The 18,152-nt window shown below is 37.5% G+C and overlaps 1 protein-coding gene across 2 annotated transcripts in view; it reads left to right on the top strand.

Moving 5' to 3' along the window:
• RSPO2 (R-spondin 2) overlaps window positions 1–17,909 on the top strand; it is a 98,516-nt gene extending 80,607 nt beyond the window's left edge. For both annotated transcript variants that reach the window (XM_014965250.1, XM_014965249.1), the window contains exon 5: window positions 15,800–17,909. In XM_014965250.1, the coding sequence (XP_014820736.1) occupies window positions 15,800–15,909 (110 nt within the window). In that variant the 3' untranslated portion in view covers window positions 15,910–17,909. The remainder of the gene's footprint in view (window positions 1–15,799) is intronic.
• Window positions 17,910–18,152: the final 243 nt, after the last annotated feature.

Raw genomic sequence — 18,152 nt, 5'->3', positions numbered from 1 at the left:
ATGTCTCATGCATTACATCTAAGACTTGCAGGTCTAATGCAGGTCTCATGCTTTTTTCCGTGGTAAGCGTAGTTTTCATGCATTTTTAGTGTCAAGCAAATTCCACCATCCATTTTGTGCTAAAGAAGTTTGGCCTGATCTGTAATCAGCTAAAAAAAGTGTGACAAAATATCATAGTTGCATGATGCTGACTAGTTTTGCAGGATTAGGATCACGAAGGGGCAAAGCAGGCAGAAGGCAGATAGTGAGGCTTTCACTTACAAAGGTTCTACCAGAAGACGTGTTCTCCAGCAAAAAACTATTTGTGAGCCCTTGCACAGTAAGTGACTCCGTATGGCCACGTATGCCAAGCCTCCTACATGACAGTGAAGTCTTTTTGTGAAAGGGAGCATGTATTTTTGTCCTACCCTTATACTGTTACCGACATGTTAGTTTTGGGCCACTGTTACAACAGTGGTTTTGGTGGATCCTTGGTTGACCAAGAGCAGCCGCTTTCATGTTTTTGTATTCTGATGCTACCAGCTGACTATCTCAGCCCATAACATTATGCACATAGGCTTTTAAGGATTTGTGAAATTTGAGGGTCAGCACATTGTTCAAGACTTATGGCCAGTGTGGAATGAACAAAATTCTGCTAGCGATAGTAACTTATATCTGATCTGTTGTTTGGAAGCTCAATTATGTTCCCAAGCAGTAATTCTTGCACGTAGGAAGAGAATAAATCAGTTCTTCAAAGATGACCATATTTTCATTGCCAGATGAAATTTCAGAACAGAATCACTTATCAAAACAATGTTTTTGAGAAATGATATCAGGCCAGTTAAGTTCTTCATTATGTAAATTATGGATTGAAATCAATCCCATCTATTATAATTTAGAAAAGAAAAAAACTATCTTCCCACTTTGTGACATATTGTATTGTTCAATGTTAGTCTTAGCTTCTGTTCTTGGCCTATTCATAGATCTGCAGTCCATTACAGTGGCGCCTGTTAGAGCAAATACTGTGAAAGTTTTGCCAGTTTTTCTATGATAAACCATGTTTTCCAGGAATTCATACTTAATCATAAAAAATCCCTCGTAGTTGAGACTTGGCATGGAAAGTCGTGATTCACGAGGATTTCGCTTGTATATTTATCCAGATTTTCAAAAATAAATCAGTCATCCAATTTATTAGGTATTTCAAAATAATGTATTGTTTAAAGATCATAGAATTGTATTTGTTGGAAACAAAAAATATTATGGTCACTTAATCTAAATAGACACATTTCCTGACAATGAATAATTGCTTTGTTGCTCTTACCTCACAAATCACTTTTAAATGTTTCTGTGTGTTTCGTCTATTGGGTAGATCTATGCAGAAATTGACTAGTAGTTTAAAATGGTCAAACTGTTTTCAGTATTCTAGAAATATTCAAATAAGTAAGGTATTTTCCTTTGAAAACTGTGTATCAATGAAAATTTAACTCTTTAACTTATGGTATGATATTGATACTGCATTCTAATATGCATTTTAAGACTTAGGGTTTTTGTATGGCATGCTTATTTTATAGGTGGCAGGATTTTTTCATTTAATTAATTACATGTAAGGAACTATTAATGCATGTTATGAATGTTCATCATGGAGATACAAGAGTCGATCTGCTTTGTGACTCTTACCTAGGGTGTTTCCATAATTCTGATAGAGGCAAACTATAACACTGGCAATTTCTAACTAATAATCCATGTAATTGTGCAGATTTTAATTGTCTGCATAGGCAGAAAAACCATGGAGAAATGCTTATTCTTTATTACAAACATTTTTGACTGCATATTAGTATTTTATCTTTCCTGTTGAAATTGAGTCTGGGGAAAGAGCGATCATCTAAAGCTTAATTACACAGAAATTACCAACAGCAGAAATCACATGTTAGAAGCCTGTATATGTGGAAAGCAGTATAAAGAAGAGTAACTGGATAGCATTAGGGAGTAAGTAATTATTCAGCTATACAGAAGGAAACTAAAAGAAGTTAAGCATAACTGGAAGGAGAATAAATTCAAACAGGATTTTGAAAGGAGTCTCCTGAAGTCAGCAAATGAGAAGAAGAAAATGTTACCTTGCAGTCTGTGTTACAGAAGGAAAGTGGCTATAACAGTGGATTAATTGTCTCAATAGAGAAAATAAACAGTGGAGTGGATACTTGTAAGTAATTTAGTAAGTATGTCACACCCTAAATGATCCATTTGTTACCCGCTATTAATCTTATAGGACAGTTTAAATCAACACATGGAACAGATTGTGATCACGGCACTGGCCAAGAAATGAGTATTTGCTAACATGATGAAATAATTAGCATTCAGTAGAGATCAGCTATACTTCAATGTGAGAAGCTGATAATCACTTAGCTGAGCTTGGTTCAAATACTTCCTTCCAGCATTCAAAACAGTATCAGCCCAGCCTGAGTATGTAGCCAAAGTTATACATTTGCACGTCTGGTTTTAAGGTCCATGTATTCCTGTCCATGGGTTTATCATGTATGCATCTAAAATCAGAACTGTAGAAATTGTTCAGTTTGAAAAACAGCAGCTAATTTGAAATTAGTGAAGTCTAAAGAGTTCAGGTAACTGTTTCTTCCATCATCTCTTGAACGTCTGCAAACAATGTACAGACAGTAATGTATCATTCTTGGGAGAAGTACTAGTTGGCACAAGTCGGAACATGCCAAGAAACCTGCTAGTGTTTCAGGACAGCATTCAACCCTGTGCTGTGGCTCTCTTTATTTTATGCGTAAGGTGTAGCCCTTGCAGCTGGCCACCACTTTAGCAAGGACTGTGGTTTGTGCTACCGTACCCACCGTACTGTACTGCACTATGGGACATGACCACCAGCCTCAGTATCTACCTGTGGAAACACATCTGGCCCACAAAGAATTATTGGCCCACAAAGAATTATTGGCATCAGGCACTTCTAAGCAAAAAAATAAGTAAATCTCTAAAAATTTCAGTTATGCAATGTCTTTAAGCTAATGCTGTCACAAAATAATGAAGCCAAGATCTCATATCCATCAGAAACACACCCAAAGTAGCCATAACAACCTGACGATGTGTAGCAGGAATAGCATATACATTTATATATTTCATATGGTTAATTAAACCCATGGAATAATTCTGTACATACTAAGATTTTATTGGTATTAGAATAAAGAATTTCTTTTTAAAAAAAAACAAAACTGATAATTACTTCTCTCTGTGCTTCTAATCAACAGTCTTTGATGTGCATCTGTTTTTTAAGTACATCTGTAACTTCCAGTCAGGAAAAGCCTTTTATGGCAAGTAGCCTTTAAACTACATGCTGTATTTATTTCATATATTCTTTTTCCTTTTCTTCTTATAGAAAGCATCCACACACTTTTCTTCAACTTTATCAGTGAATATATGCTTTAAAACATCTTATGCAGGAAAAAACTTTAGTTTTCGGTTTAGTTTAGACTGACTGCTTAAAAAGATGGTGGAGATTATAGTGCTTTCTTGCAGATGTATATCAGAATGAGAACCTAATTTGTCCACTCCATATGTATTATTAGACACCACGTTACACTGCTGCTTAGATCATGTGGTGCCAAGGCTGTATCCAGCTGCTGTGTATATGAGGGAGGAAGACAGCCTGCTGCGGTGCTGAGAGCATCTGCAGCAACAGGCTGTCCTAACAGAGATGCTGCAGGCTGTTCCCTGAGCAAATCCACATCACTTACCTCTGGGGGAGGAAAAAAACCTATTTTTGTTGTTCTTCTTCAGGTCAGTGTGAAATGTAAAAAAAATGCATGGCTTTAAATACAACGTGTTTAAACACTGGTGCACTTAGGGTTGAAATAGGTACTCGTGATTCAGTCTTTTAAGCATGTGGAACCGCTCATGTGGATAAATTTATTGTCAAGGGCTTACTTCAGTTTAGTAAAATAATGTCCAAAAAAACCTTTGTTCAGTTGTGCATGGTTGCTGTACATGAAGCTGGCACTGCCCCACTGTAGGTGTCCCTACACTGTAGGTGTTCCTGCACCTCCAGCAGGTGTGCCAGGGGAAGGAACACGTGCTGCTCCTCATCCAGCCCCTGCAGAGCCTGTGGGGTGGCCTTCAGCCCCCGGGGAAGCAGTCTGAGCCTTCCTGCAGGCACCAGTGTGTGCATCGGTGCATTAGCAGTGGTGATCAGAGCCTCTCCTGCCTGTAAAGAGTGATCATTGCTGGGTGGTGGGCACTGAGGAACAGCTGGGGCAGCAATGTCCCCAGCTACTGCAGCTGGATCCAGAGTTCCCTGTAACCACAGTAATACTGGTTTTATTCTGGAAATGCTAGTCAGGCTTCTCACGGCTCTTCCTGGACATAAGCTTTTATGGTGAACGTGAATAACAAGTCGAGGCTCTATGGGGCTCTCCTGATAGATCACATTTTGTTACTGGCTTAATGCAGCTTTTGATGTAAAATTTGTAGGAGGCATACGGTTAAGTCCAGCCCAGGCTGGGGTTGCTTTGGGTTTTTTTTTTGGTTTTGTCATACTGTCAGCAGATAAGTTTATCCAAACAGAATTCCTTTCAAAGTAAAATTTCTTTGTGTGAGGACTAAGCCTGTAAATTCTTGTGTGGAAAGCTTCTGCAAAACCAGTTGAGTTCCTTTTGGATATAAATTTGCAGCTGTAGAAATGAAGCTAACAAAAGCACCACAAAAGTCACGATCAGGACTAACTACTCAAAATGAATATGCTCAAACTTGGGACTTTTATAGATCTATAAAGTTTTCTTATCTTTACCACAAAATGAAATTAAAGTACGTGCTGGCTGGATATCTAGGAAAAAAAGCGATGATGGCCTTAATACAGTTCTGTAAGCATTGTTATTTGTGTCAGTCAATTAAAAAAAAAAGTGAGCATAATGGTAAATGATACTCCAGAGTAGCCCTAAAGAAAAATACAGCTTGCTTTGCAAAGCGGTCCCATTCAAACACAATTAATTTTCATTTAGTTAAATGTAAAGTTATGCTGGAGGATCAAGGAACTATAGAACTAGGAGTGCATACCTGCAGGAGGAGAAATGGCACTTAAAAGCCAGTGTTCCTCAGAAGAGATCTTAACATGAGTTCACAACAATGTTGAGAGAAGAATTTCAAATACAAATCTTGGCTGTGTAACTTTGGTAATAAGGAAAAAGCAAAAGAATTTTATCCCATGTATGAGCAGAACTGTAACTTCTAGGCTGAGACACATATTTTATGGAAGATATTGGAAAACTGAACAGAGTGCAGGTAAGAGTCACAAACTTTATTTGAAGGCTACAAAATAAGCTTTAAAGAAAGGTGCACAAAGACTGTCATGTGTTTAACTTCTCAGAAAAATGTTGAGCAGAGATTTATCTACAATACATGAAGAGAAAGGTCTGATGGGAGGAGAAAGGCCTAATGAGGAATAATAGCTAGATGTTAAATTTTAAGTTAGGACTTGGGCACATATTTCTAGCAGTGGAATGATTAACTGGTGGGACAATTACCAGAGGAAGTGGTGGATCTTCCGTCTCCTCTTGTCTTCAAGATCTAGACCGGATGTGTTTCTCCAACAAGCTATTAGCCTCAACAGCATATGAGAATAATGTCTGGTGGCTCATGTTTATGTAAGAGATCTCAATAGACATTCTCTTGACTCCAATTCTCACCCTCAGTGCATCATCTTAAATTTTCAAGAATAAAGCATGGTTTCAATTATATTAATATAAAGTGTAAGCATTCTTAAAGAGATAGGCATTATCTAATTTTCCTATCTAGATATTTATTATTGAATTTAAAGGCTTGGAAAAAGTAGGCAGGTTTGAGATAATCTTGATGCAGCAAAGTCCAGATAAGAACTGGTTCAGCTGGCTTCAAGGCAAACAAGACACTTGAAGTTATTAAGTCTAATAATAAACTTTGAGAAATCACAGGTTATTTGGCTTGTGGTTTGTCCTTACTATGATCCCATGTGCATCTGCAGTAAGATGTAATACAGGATACGTTATATCTAATGCTGCTATTACCTGCAGACTTGAATTTATTTGGAAATGTCATAGAGTGTAATTTAAAGAAAGTGAAGCATGAATTGTTTGTTTCTGCCTGAATTTCCTTTTAAAATAACCATAACTTTGAAACCACTTCATTTATTTCCTTCAAATATGACTTTTCCAATGTGACAATCTCCAAGCATATAGAAATCAAGGATTTTCTGCTTTGGACTGGTTTTAATTATATTCTGATTAACATAAAAAAAAAAGGAAAAGAATGCCTATCAATAACTCAATTTTTGCAATACAAAAAACCAGAAGATATTACATATTTTACAACACGTTCAGTGAAACCCATTATTATTAAAGGCTCATGATACCTTGAGCAAAATTATTTTTCCAGGGAACAAGAATTTCATGAGCGGTATACACCAGTTTAGTGCCTTAAGTTGGGGGGAAATTTAGGTGCTCCCATGGTCTGTTTATGCGTTACTTTGGAGAAAGCCAAAAAGAAATATTTTTAAGCTCAGTTTATCTTAGGTCCTTTATCCTGATTTACCGATGTTTCCTCATGTCCTCAACTAGCTCATGTTCAAGCCTCAAGTGCCAGTTGGTCAAAAAATTGTAGTTATCACCTCACAGCAACATGGGGACGTTTAAAGAACTGCTTGGGGGAGGCTGTTGTGGGGATGGGCGTGCAAAGTGTTTCCTGTGACAAGAATTATGCAGAGACTTGAACCAAACATTGCTCAAATACTCAGAAAAAAAGAAAAAAAAAAAAACAAAAACCAGAAAAAGCAGGAGGAAGATTGAAGAAAATTGGTTTGGTAGTTTTAAATTTGTGATGAATGTTTTTACAGTTCAATGGTGCAGAGTTGGAGGTGGCCCCCACAGCCTGTGTGCCAGAGACGGGGATGGGCCAGGAGCCAGGGGTGCAGCAAAGCTCTAGGCCTGTAGGCTTAACAGTACTTCTCTTCTGAAATAAAATAGATAATAGCACAAACAGCCGATGCTCATACAACTTCTTGTTCTTTCATGTTCCAGGCCAGTCTGTCAGGCAGCATGAAACAGTCAGCATCTTATGTTTTAGTCTGATTAAGTCTCCTTTAACACCAAAGAAGTTACACACTGCATTTGCTGGTGACCATACGGTAGTAGTGTACCTGTTCCAGTTTTGGAGTAGGGAGGGAATCGTGTTTTTCCCTGGACTACTGAAACTCACCCTTTAGTCCAGCTGTTCCTTTCCACTGCTCTCTCCATGGCATGTTTGCAGCAGAAAAAATAACATCAACATCCTGGGAGAGCTGTGCTGCCACTTCCCACAGAGTCAGCGGACGGGCTTCGGTGCAGCGTGATGCTGTTACAGAGGGACTGTCACCCTGATGCCCTTTCGGTTCCTTGCAGAACTCCTCAAGCACCCCTTTTCCAAAGATAAAAACACAGCTTCAAAAGTTGGTCCAGATCACAGTTAACAGAACCTGGGTGGGTGATTTTATGTTCCTAAATTCATTGTGGGGGAAAAAAAAAAAAAAAATTTTTGTATTGCCCTGGGCCATGGAGTTGTTTCTGCAGTTGTGCCAGTGGTTGGATGGTACTAGAACACAAACAGAAGCTTTAGCAGGCTAATGTGCCATATTGGATACTGTATGTAACCATTTTTTGTAAAATTAATACTGCTGTGTGGTATTAATTTTAATATCCTTGAAAAACTGGTGTGTGACAGTTGGGAAACAAGATTTAGGGTGAAAAGTGCCCTTTCTCCAGCTTCTGATAGTGAATAATCCTTCTGTAGCAATAGTGGAATTAACTGGTTACAGCATAAATCAACCTGGCATGCTTATGAGTATTAGGTCTTTATAGGCAGTCTAGGAAAAGGGCTTCTCTTTAAGCCAGGAAGAAAGCTATTGTAATACGCTAGGGATAAAGCCATGTAACTCAGGGCAGCTTTTACATCTAGGCTGGCCATGTCACATAGATAGTGACTTTCTCTATGGTCTCTCTCTGTAAGAAACGCTTAATTGAAGAAAATGCAATTTACAGTATGAAATTAAACATTGCAGGTGCCACAAATAAATGGTGTCTCAGTAGAATTTATTTTTTATTCGCTACATGATGAGGTAAAGATAAAATTAATTAAATTGGCTAGTAAAAGAGGAAATGGAATAAAATTAAAGAATACCGGACAGAGGGAGTGATAAGTCAGATCAGAGTTAAATCAAGGCTAAAGAAGTTCAAAGCCAATTAGTTCTTACCTATAGTTATTGCCTGTAGAGTTAAGATATATTTACACATATGTGCATATTCTGGATTGTGTATAAATATTTTTTATTATTTGGAAATTTCTCTTATATTGCAGTGTGAAAGGAAGGAAAACAAACAAACCCAAGCCTTTCATTGGAAATATTTTGCTTGGCTCTGCTTGCAAAGCATCAGGTCTGACATGGTTTTGACTAAGATAAGAATAGCGAGTACCCTGTGTGCAACTGATGATCATATCAATTGAATTCTGAGCAAAATCTACATTAGATAAACATTTTTGGCTGCATTTAATACCCACCGGTTTTCATGCAACTGTGAGGACCATGGGACTTAACATTTACACGTCTATAATACTCAGTAAAACATAGGTCTTCTATCAGAATTTTCTGAAAGTTTCCATGTTATCTTAAGCTTGCTAATTTTCCTTTTGCTTTCTTCTTTGAGTCTGTATATGTGAAGTTCTTATTGCAATTTTTATATTATTTTATAAATAGAATCAGTTGTTTATGTTCTAGGTAGAGTAAACGGGTATTTCTGCAAAGAAAAATTAATGTTCTTTGAAATTATGAAGTGGAAGGCAGTTTTCAGTTAATATTTCACTGCCATCTACTGTACTTGTTGGAAAACTACACTGTGGGAAATTCATTGTGTTTCAGCACTGTAAGATGACTCTTATCCCAGTGAATTTGTCCTGAAGTTGAGGAAATATCCACTGAACTCTCAATAGGCTGTGATATGTAAATTCCATTCTTTGTGGAGGAATCCGTATTTCTTAAACAGATGACAATGTCTGATGATACTCAATATGGTCCAGAAGGAAAGAACATTAGATTTTAGTTTTCTTAGATATTTTTTATTCAGGCCAGATGAAAAGTAGATGTGTACTTTGGGAAGGAAAAGAGTATCTCCCTTTTCTTATTTTTACCCCAAATAGTAAAACCTTTAATTTCTTAGTGGATGTGTCAAAACAAAAAAAGCCGGTAGGATTACGATACAGAAACTTGGGATAATTGGATTATTTTTTATATTTTTTTACTTGAGGAATTATTCTTTGATTCTATCAAATTAGCTTTCATCTCAGTAACTACTGTCTGGTTTTATTACACAAACACCAAGTATATGCAATATTAAGTGTTGGTTGGGTTATAATCATTTACCTGAAGTTGTGAAATTATTAAGTTGAAAATAAAATAACAGGATTCTGGCTGCCAGGAACTGAATAAGTTGTCATGCAGGTTAGCTCTGCAGTACCAGTGCTTTCACAATGGTTTGTGTAGAAATTACAAAGTTTATTTAGGACAGAAATTTCCCTGATTTTCATCAGTAAAGCTGACTAAATAGACAAGAATGTGTGAAAAACATCTAACGATACATTTTACATAAGGTAACTAGTTTCCTTAGTCTATTATTGTAATAGCTTTATTAATTTCAATAGGCCAGGAATGCGTCTAATTTCTACCATTAACTATTAATATTGCAAAAGAAAGTACAAAAGAAGACCAGTAAGCCTGCAAAACCAAACACTTTGAAGATGAAGAAGTGCCTTCATTTGCTACTTCCTTGTATCAGTTGTGATAAAGTCTGTAATTATGAGGGGTTTTTTTCTATTTTTATTCAGTAATTGTTCTAGAGCCTAATTTGTTCAACATTTTTCAACAGTTGCAACTTAAGAAAGATTGATAAAATAATTCATAACTTTCCTGCAAGTCCATTGTTACCATATTTCAGTGCTTTGCAAAAAAACTCACCTTTACAAATTCTGGTATTTTGGGATTCAAAGTGGTGTTGTGGGCAGCTGATGTACTCTATGTGATCATACCATCCTTTCTGTTGTCTTCAGAGGCAGCAGAGGGTGGTGATGCCCGCGGCGTGCCGTTTGCTACGTGAGTAAAGCTCTTTGTGTCCTCTTCCTGCGGGTCACTTGTCAACATTGGTTTGTAAATCATGCTTTAGGAAGAGGTTGACTTTGTAGTGGTGGGGAAATTTTTTCTTTCATTGAACATGTGTTTATAAAGTTTCTTAATTTGTGCATTTCTCTGGCAGTTTCAGTATCCAAAATTTTTAACCCCACTGAAAGCCCCAGGAGATAAATTACCTCTAGTGAATAATTTCTGGACTCAATCCTTTGTTTGCCTGGTTGTTGGGTTTTTACAATCACTGTTTATGTGTACTTTGATGTGTGCTGCAAAAGGGGAGTAAATGATGAGACATCTGGGGCTTCGTGCAGGACAGAAGTTGTCCTGCAAGAGGGCTGCTCCAGAAGCTCACATCAACTGACTTTCTCTTGGTTTGATCTGACTGGTTAACGATTGAGTATCTCTATCATCTTTCCACTGCTGTCATTAGTTCCCCTGGTACGTGCCATCCTTCAGTGACACAACTTGAGTGTAATAATTTATTCTTACCACACAGAGGAGATGCTGCCCTACACGGGATCTATGATAGAACTGCAGCCGTAGGAGAATGATATTTAGCTCTTAAAAGGGCAAATGAAAGAGGAGAAAAGTTCAAAAGGTGTACATAGCAAGGTCTGCTATTATCCCAGGACACCATTGTGCTTTTGCTGCTAGTACTGAAAGTTCTGCATTTGAAAATCTAGGGAAGGGAAGCAGGCAGACACCTTTAGGTCCCATTATTCAGTAGTCATCCATACAAGAGAAAGAAGGGAGCATTTAACTTTTCTTGTGTCTAAAATAATAATTTGTGTGAAAATGCTGAAATTCTGTGAAGAAACTTCATGGTGAAGTAAAGCTGCAGATACTTGTTGCTTTTTTTTTTTCTTTTATTGAATGTTTTATATTTAAATCCTTGCTGCCCTCCTGTGGATGTATACTGGTTTTTCTCCATCTCCTGAAACTAGCAATGGACAGATTTTGTTAGAAGAGCAGTGCATATAACATTTTATAAACAGTATTTATACAGCGGATGAAGTACAATTCAGCTGAGTCTGTCTGAGTGAAGAATCTTGAGCAACGTGAATACATGTGCTGCATTTTAGTTCTGGAGAGCCAGTAGTGCCCTGAGTGTTAGGAATCTGCTGCCCAACTCTGTCTGGAGAAAGCTGCCTTTGCAGCTGACAGGAGGTGATGAAGGCTCCTTCTGAACCAGATAATGTGATGTGTGTCCCGAATTGACCAGCTGGGTCCATCCAGAGGGAACACACAGTATTTCCACACACCTCAGAGAGACAAAGCAGGGAACAGAGCACAAGTCTCTAATGTACCAGCCTGTAGCTGCTGTAGGAGCAACACTGATAAAATGGTACAAAAAACAATAAAAAGAAAGAAAAATAATCCAGCAAGAGTGAAGTCAAACAATTGTTTTTGTAGCTGTTACTCTCTGTTGAACAGGCAATTGCTGTGGATTTATTAGCATAAATAATATTTTTTTCAGAAATTCATGTTGGAATTGCATTATTACCTATATATTATTGTACCATTTCCTATATGTTATCATACAGTTAGAAGTTGTGGTACATTGTTAGCTAACTACAATGTTTCATTGCATGGCATATTAGTTACCAGTTACCAGAACCAAGTGGTCCAGACACAATTTTAATGAATATCAATCACTGGGATAAGTTACTTAGAAAATGAGGACTTACTCATAGGTAATTTGTAAAGCAAATAGCAAAACTGGATTTTATAACATTGCAATACAAGGTAAAATAACCCGGCAGAAATATGAGATACAGAATGATAGATAAGCTTTTAAGGCTTTTATTTTCTAGATAGTTGAACACCAAATCCAGCTAGGTTTCAGATCTTTCTTAGGCCCTATGCATTTCAGTGCATACACAGGACTTCACAGAGTATTAAACAAGTTCTGAAAATTATGTTCAGAGCTGACTCTGTTAACTGAAAATGACAGCCAGAGACAAAAAAATGTTTTTCAAGGAAAAGTTAGCATGCAAGGGAAAATGCAATAAAAATAAAAATAGGAAAACAGTAACCTGAGCAGTGCTCGGATGTCCTGCTCTTCGCATGAATTATTGTATTTGCTTCCATTGCTGTTAACACCAAAGGCTATCAAAAATAGATTGTCTGCAGGCATAAAATAACGATTGAGCATGAGACCTGATGTGGAGGCCTGTGACTTGGAGAGGAGAAGCAAGTCGGGTGGCTATCTGCCAGATAAGAAACAGGTGAGTTGTCACTGGGAAAGATGTAATGTCACTTAAAGGGTGGTCCTGGCTGCGGGTCCCAGGCGGCTGTGCTGGACAATTTACTCACTTGGATGCTGTTTCTAATCAGGAGGAGTTTATGGGATAGGTGGATTAGACTTAACATCTCAGATATTGTCACTTTCTGTGGTAATACTATAACTTGTTACTGGTAGTGATAAAACCCCTCTAGAAGGATGGAGTCCTTTTCCTTATCATTTACTTTAGCCAGGAATTGCCTTCTGTGTGCAACAGCAAGTTCTGGGCTATAATACACTGCTGCTAAGACTCCACTCTTTTTCAACTGCCCCAGCAAAGTCTAGAGAGTCAGAGCCATGCTGCTTCCCACGGTGAGGGGGCTTGGGGTCAGGTCTTGCTCTCAGGAGCAGTGAGGTGGCAAGGTGTGAGGCAGGCCATATGAGGAAGACTCCCTGCCCACCAGGGTCTCCACACCCAACCCCTGGCACTGAGTGGAGGGAGCACCTGCCATCCCGGCCCCAGGGGAGCATCTCCTCCATTGGCTCTCCTTACCCCACTGCCCTCCAGTTGGGCAACTGGAAGAGTTTGGCTCCCAGATCCTCTTTGAGGATCTACTTTTTGTAGCACAAAATCATGTTCTTCAAAAGAGGTCTGTAGCAAGATATTTGGAGGTGATTTCAGTTCACTGTGCTTCTGCTGACAAAATAAGCACTGTAATTGAAATCTGAATTTAATAAATGTTTTCATGTGTGGGGACTTCAGCAGCATGCTTTGAACTCTCTAGTCTTTAGAGTCACTTTTTCTTGCTAATCTCTAATCTCTATTGCATTCTAGTAGCAATATGGGAACCTGAGGTTAGCTAAAAAATGCCTTTTATATTTAGTTTTCTGGTTAAAATGGAAGTTGGAGTTTGGGACGCTGTTAGCCTCGCCAGCCATCTGGATTTTCTCTGTGATGTTTAAAATTGTCCTGGAAATAATGAAACATTCTGTACAACAGGGAGCTTGGAAACATAGTGAGCAGCCAAAGAGCTCACTAACAGAACAAGTTATCAGGTGTCAACGGCTCGGTGGTACTGCCTCTGCACGGGTTGGTACTCCATGGCACGAGTAAAAGGAAATAATTGCCTTCGCTGTGCTGTGGGTCAAAAACAGGCGTGGGGACGATGGCTGCAGAGCAGCAGAAGCACAGTAGGGTGGTTTTTTGCACAATGACATGTCAAATCATGGAAATCTAGTCTAGTTTATTTCTATTTTAAGGATATTGTATGGGGAGCATGCTGGCAATTTGCTTTGATGCTCGTTATGGCCTTACTTTGTAAGGCTTAGACAAATAGCTACTGAGTGGATTAAGTGTATTTTATCTGTGCTTTTGAGGGGAAAAAGAATAGAATCTTCCTTTAACTTACAGTAAGCATTTACCATAGTTCTCTGGAGGAGATCATGGAGAGAACTAGATGTGGCACTGACTAGAGTTTATATTTCTTTTACTAATTTGTCTGTACAGTGAAAAACGTCAGGTTTTCCTGAGCAAACAGGATAGCAAAACTCCACTAAAGGTCTAGTTGATTCTGCTTCTGATGAGCATTGTTGTCACTCATTTCAAATTGTTTCATCTCATCTACTTCTTTCTTAAAAAATATTTCATTCAGGCTAAGAAAATCAGAATATTTAAAGTGCAAGATAGACTACTATACATTCATCCCAGTTCTATTACCTTACAATATACCAACTCGTAGAACCCCATAATAAAATTTTGATATGGAAATTTGTGTAATTGAAACCATCTTGTTGTAATGCCACTTTGTGTCAAGTATTCCTTCCCTCTGACCTCATTAGGTGTGCCTAGTCATTAGATACCGTTTTACTAAAGAGTTTTAACTTAGAAGCTGCTTTGATTAATGATTGGTTGGACTGAGGTTTTACTGTGTAGGATTAGCTAGATTTAAAAATGGCAAAATGCCACAGTAGCATTAATGCCAGACTTTAATGAGAAGCAGAAGTGAAGTCCAAGTACCCTTATGATTTTAATATGGACTGAACTTATGTGCTCATTATCTTAATGTCCTGTCCTAATTTATATACGAGTATTCCAATAATTCCTAGAGAATAGTAGCCTAGACTGCATATTACAAATACATAATCTCAAGTATATAACCCTCTATTTTTAATGAATTGTAAATTTTGATAATTTTAGAATTGGATTTATTCAGTGTTATTATCAAATAGAGAAAAATGCTTCATACTGACTTGGGCCTTTTTAGTTAAGAAACAATATGGAAGTAAGACAAAACCAGACTGGCAAATATTTCTCCTAATCAATAACGTACTGACATTGTAGATGAAAAATGCATTTTTCACATTTTTGTGTTGTCTGCTACTTGAATTTCCTTTTACTGTCTTAAGTTAATTTAGTTCTCCTGAAAGTTTACAATGCTGGCACCTCTAGAGATTAATAACCTTATTTTTTTACCATTGATCACATATTTCAGTAAATGATACTGCCAAGAAAACCCAGACTGTTCTCACTCCAGACAGCATTCGGTCGTCTCCTTAAATCCTACTAGAGTTGATAGGATTTAAGCATATACTTAAAAGGTAATGCATTGCTGAATGTGGGCCTTTATATCTAGCATTTTTTTCAGTCCATGCTATCTTTGCTGAGAGAACTAAAGGGCACTGATTTATTGTTAGAGCTGAACAGGAAAAAACTTACCTATAACAGGAGTCTGAGAATTTTTTTTCCTGCATCGATCCTGATTGCCTGATTTTGGTTATTTTTCAGTGATCTTCCAATAACAGAGTGTGTAATGAAATTTTTGTTTCTGCACAGTAATATGCTGTGAGAATGAGGCACAGTGCACTAATAAGCAATAATAGCAGTTCTTCGCAGAAGCAGCACTGTTCCTGCCAAAGCACGTAGGATGACATCCAACCTAATACTTGGGCTGTAATACCTAACTTCTCGTAGAAATCACGGATATATTGGACTTGACTTAAGTAGGATTACTCACTCAAGCAAGTTTACGCAAGGCTCTAAGGCAGGCATCCAGCTTCCAGTGAGTTAGGAGTCTACGTACTCGCTTGGCGCTGGGCCCCAGGCACTTGCATAACTTTGCTTGCGTGAGTTACCCTGCCCAAAGCGAGACCTACATCAACACAGTTACTCACACCAGCAAAACCGTGCCTGCGGACGAGTGATGACAGTCAAGGATCCTGCTTCCTCTTCTACCGCATCATTGAAAACTTCTGTTTTCACTGACGATCAAAGCTCATTAGCCATTAGCGTTACCTTTGCAGTCTCCGTCAATAATTTCTGTGCGACTGAGTTTTTCGGATGCAGTCTAATATCACTTCTGTATTCTTTACTTAATTGACTCTGATATTGTTTTTCCTTTTTACTTTAGGAAGAAGGCCAGCAAAAACAAAGGAAAAGAAAAAGAAGAAAAAGAATTTGATGGAAAGGGCTCAGAAGCAGCACAGCATCTTCTTAGCAACAGATAAAACAAGCCAGTAAAGACTTGATTTTCATTAATATATTTTTTTTTGCGAAGTGCACAAAAGCTGCTACATGCTCCTGCCCATGGATGCACTACGATTCAGCTGCTTTGACAGTATTGGTGGCAAATAACTTGTGAAAAAAAAAAAGCCCACAAGCTTGTTTGTTTTATTTATATATTTTTTATTTTATATTTTTCTTCTCATTTTTGACCTGAAGACTTCAAGTTCAGGAGAGCACTGAGTTGAATCAGTGGAATTGGTGCTGAAGTGCATCAAAGATTTTGTTCCAAGTGCATGGTCAGTGTGTTGACATGAAAAGGAAGCAGGAAAGAAACCTATGTACCACCATTAGGCGGACTTGTGCATATTTAAATAATTTTTTTTTAAAAAAGAAGTCTTGGAGGTGTAGGTACTGTTGCATTTATGGCCTTTGTTTCCTGTATTTGTACATTTCAAGAGTAAAACGATATGACTTACCTACTTAGTGTTAATGTATGTTGTTCTCAGCACCTGCTACATTGAAACAGTTGTATAATAAAACTGCTTTAAAACAATATACCATAGGAATTACTGCTTAGAGTTACAGAAGCACAACAGACTCTATGTGTACATATTACTCTGTCTACGTATAAATGAACATATTTACTGTACATCTATGCATTTTTATGTATAATACTTTATACATTGTTTAAAGTTATGTCCTGTTGGTTCTAGTAATATACTTTAAAATAATCCAGTAAATGTTTAATTTTTACTATGTTCTAAGTATCTTCTGATATTTCTCAATAGTTACAAACTGGATTTTTTTTTTGTCATTTGTAAAGCACATTCAGATGGCTAAACTACCTTGTATTGACCCTCGCAATGGAGTGTCAGCTCTGAGATATACTTGCCAGACTAGTAAACTGGGAGTCTTTTCTGCTATTCTGTACTCCTATCTCAGTGTATTTTTGTCTCAGAAAAAGAAATGTAACTTTTTTAAGATGAGGCACAATGATGACAGATGTTTTGAGTGTCAGGAGAGAAATTATATGGAAAGTTCTTGGTATCTAAGATTGTATGTGTAGTTTTTTCAAATATAACACACAGTGTTTTATTTCTGTTAGTCCTGATCCGGTCAGATACAGCAAACAAATACCTGAACAGGGGAACAACAAAAGAACAAGCTGTGTTTGGTCACTCAAAAGTATAGCAAATCCCAGTCAATGTCCCAGTGCTGCCAGTTATTTGTAGAAGTTTAGCAAATTTAATCTGCATCTGTTGTTTGGTTTGGGGTTTTTGGGAGGGAGAGGTGGAAATAAGTTTCTGTGTAGGAAGCTGAAATGGCTCAGGATGTGTAATTTGATAATCTAGCATTATTGGGCTTGCATTCAAGGAGATTTTTTAATATCTGCTGGGAAAAGCCCACAATAAATGGCTGTCATTTATGCTGTCACTTAGAGAAGTTATTCCAGTTATAGGACTAAAACTTGACCTACACAAAGCAAGGAAAAGTAAAACAGACAACAGACCCCTACAAAACTCTTTTTGACATATACTTCAGAAAAATCCCACAAATCTCAGTTTTAGTCTTATGGGTTATATGCTTTACAAATAATCTAGGGGAATAAGCACAAATATATCCATATTTAGCTAGTAAATGTGTTGCTACAGAAATGTGCAGTGGTTAGGCACATATGAATGTTCCATGAAACCGCTTGTGGACTTCCACAAACCATGAGGTTTTCACCATCTTTCATTTAGAATATGTTCATATTTACCTAGAACATAATAATGTTAAGGACAGTAAGTTTGTTCTGATCCTGGGCTGCTATTCTGGACATTAAATGCTCACTTACAAAAAATAAAATAGAACAATAAGAACTGTAACTGCCTCTTTGCTTACTGGTTATCAAATTTGGCTGTAAGTGCAGTGAATGCCCTCATACAATCCTTTCAGTAGTGATTACAAGTGTTGTATTAGGCATGTCATGGAAAGAATGCTACAAAATACAATAAAATTATGTCACAAGCTTCTGAGTAGAATATTTTTGATCCTTTTAATTCAAAGAGTGTATTGCTTTGGAATAGCATACACATAAAAGAATTGGAGAAGGTGAGTGGGTGCAGATTTTCTCCCATTGGAGTGAAAAATTTGGGTTTTTTTCCGAACAGATATTCAACAAATATTTGAAAAAGCTGTACATTAGATATACATAGACTTCTCTTATCCCAGTCATCTTCATATTCAGAGTTTCCTTGAGAGTGTAGACACAAAAA

The sequence above is a fragment of the Calidris pugnax genome, unplaced genomic scaffold (genome assembly GCF_001431845.1).
Source record: "Calidris pugnax isolate Ruff unplaced genomic scaffold, ASM143184v1 scaffold41, whole genome shotgun sequence".
NCBI lineage: Eukaryota > Metazoa > Chordata > Aves > Charadriiformes > Scolopacidae > Calidris > Calidris pugnax.
The sequence above is the reverse complement of the archived record's forward strand: the minus strand, read 5'-3'. Positions and strand labels throughout refer to the sequence as shown.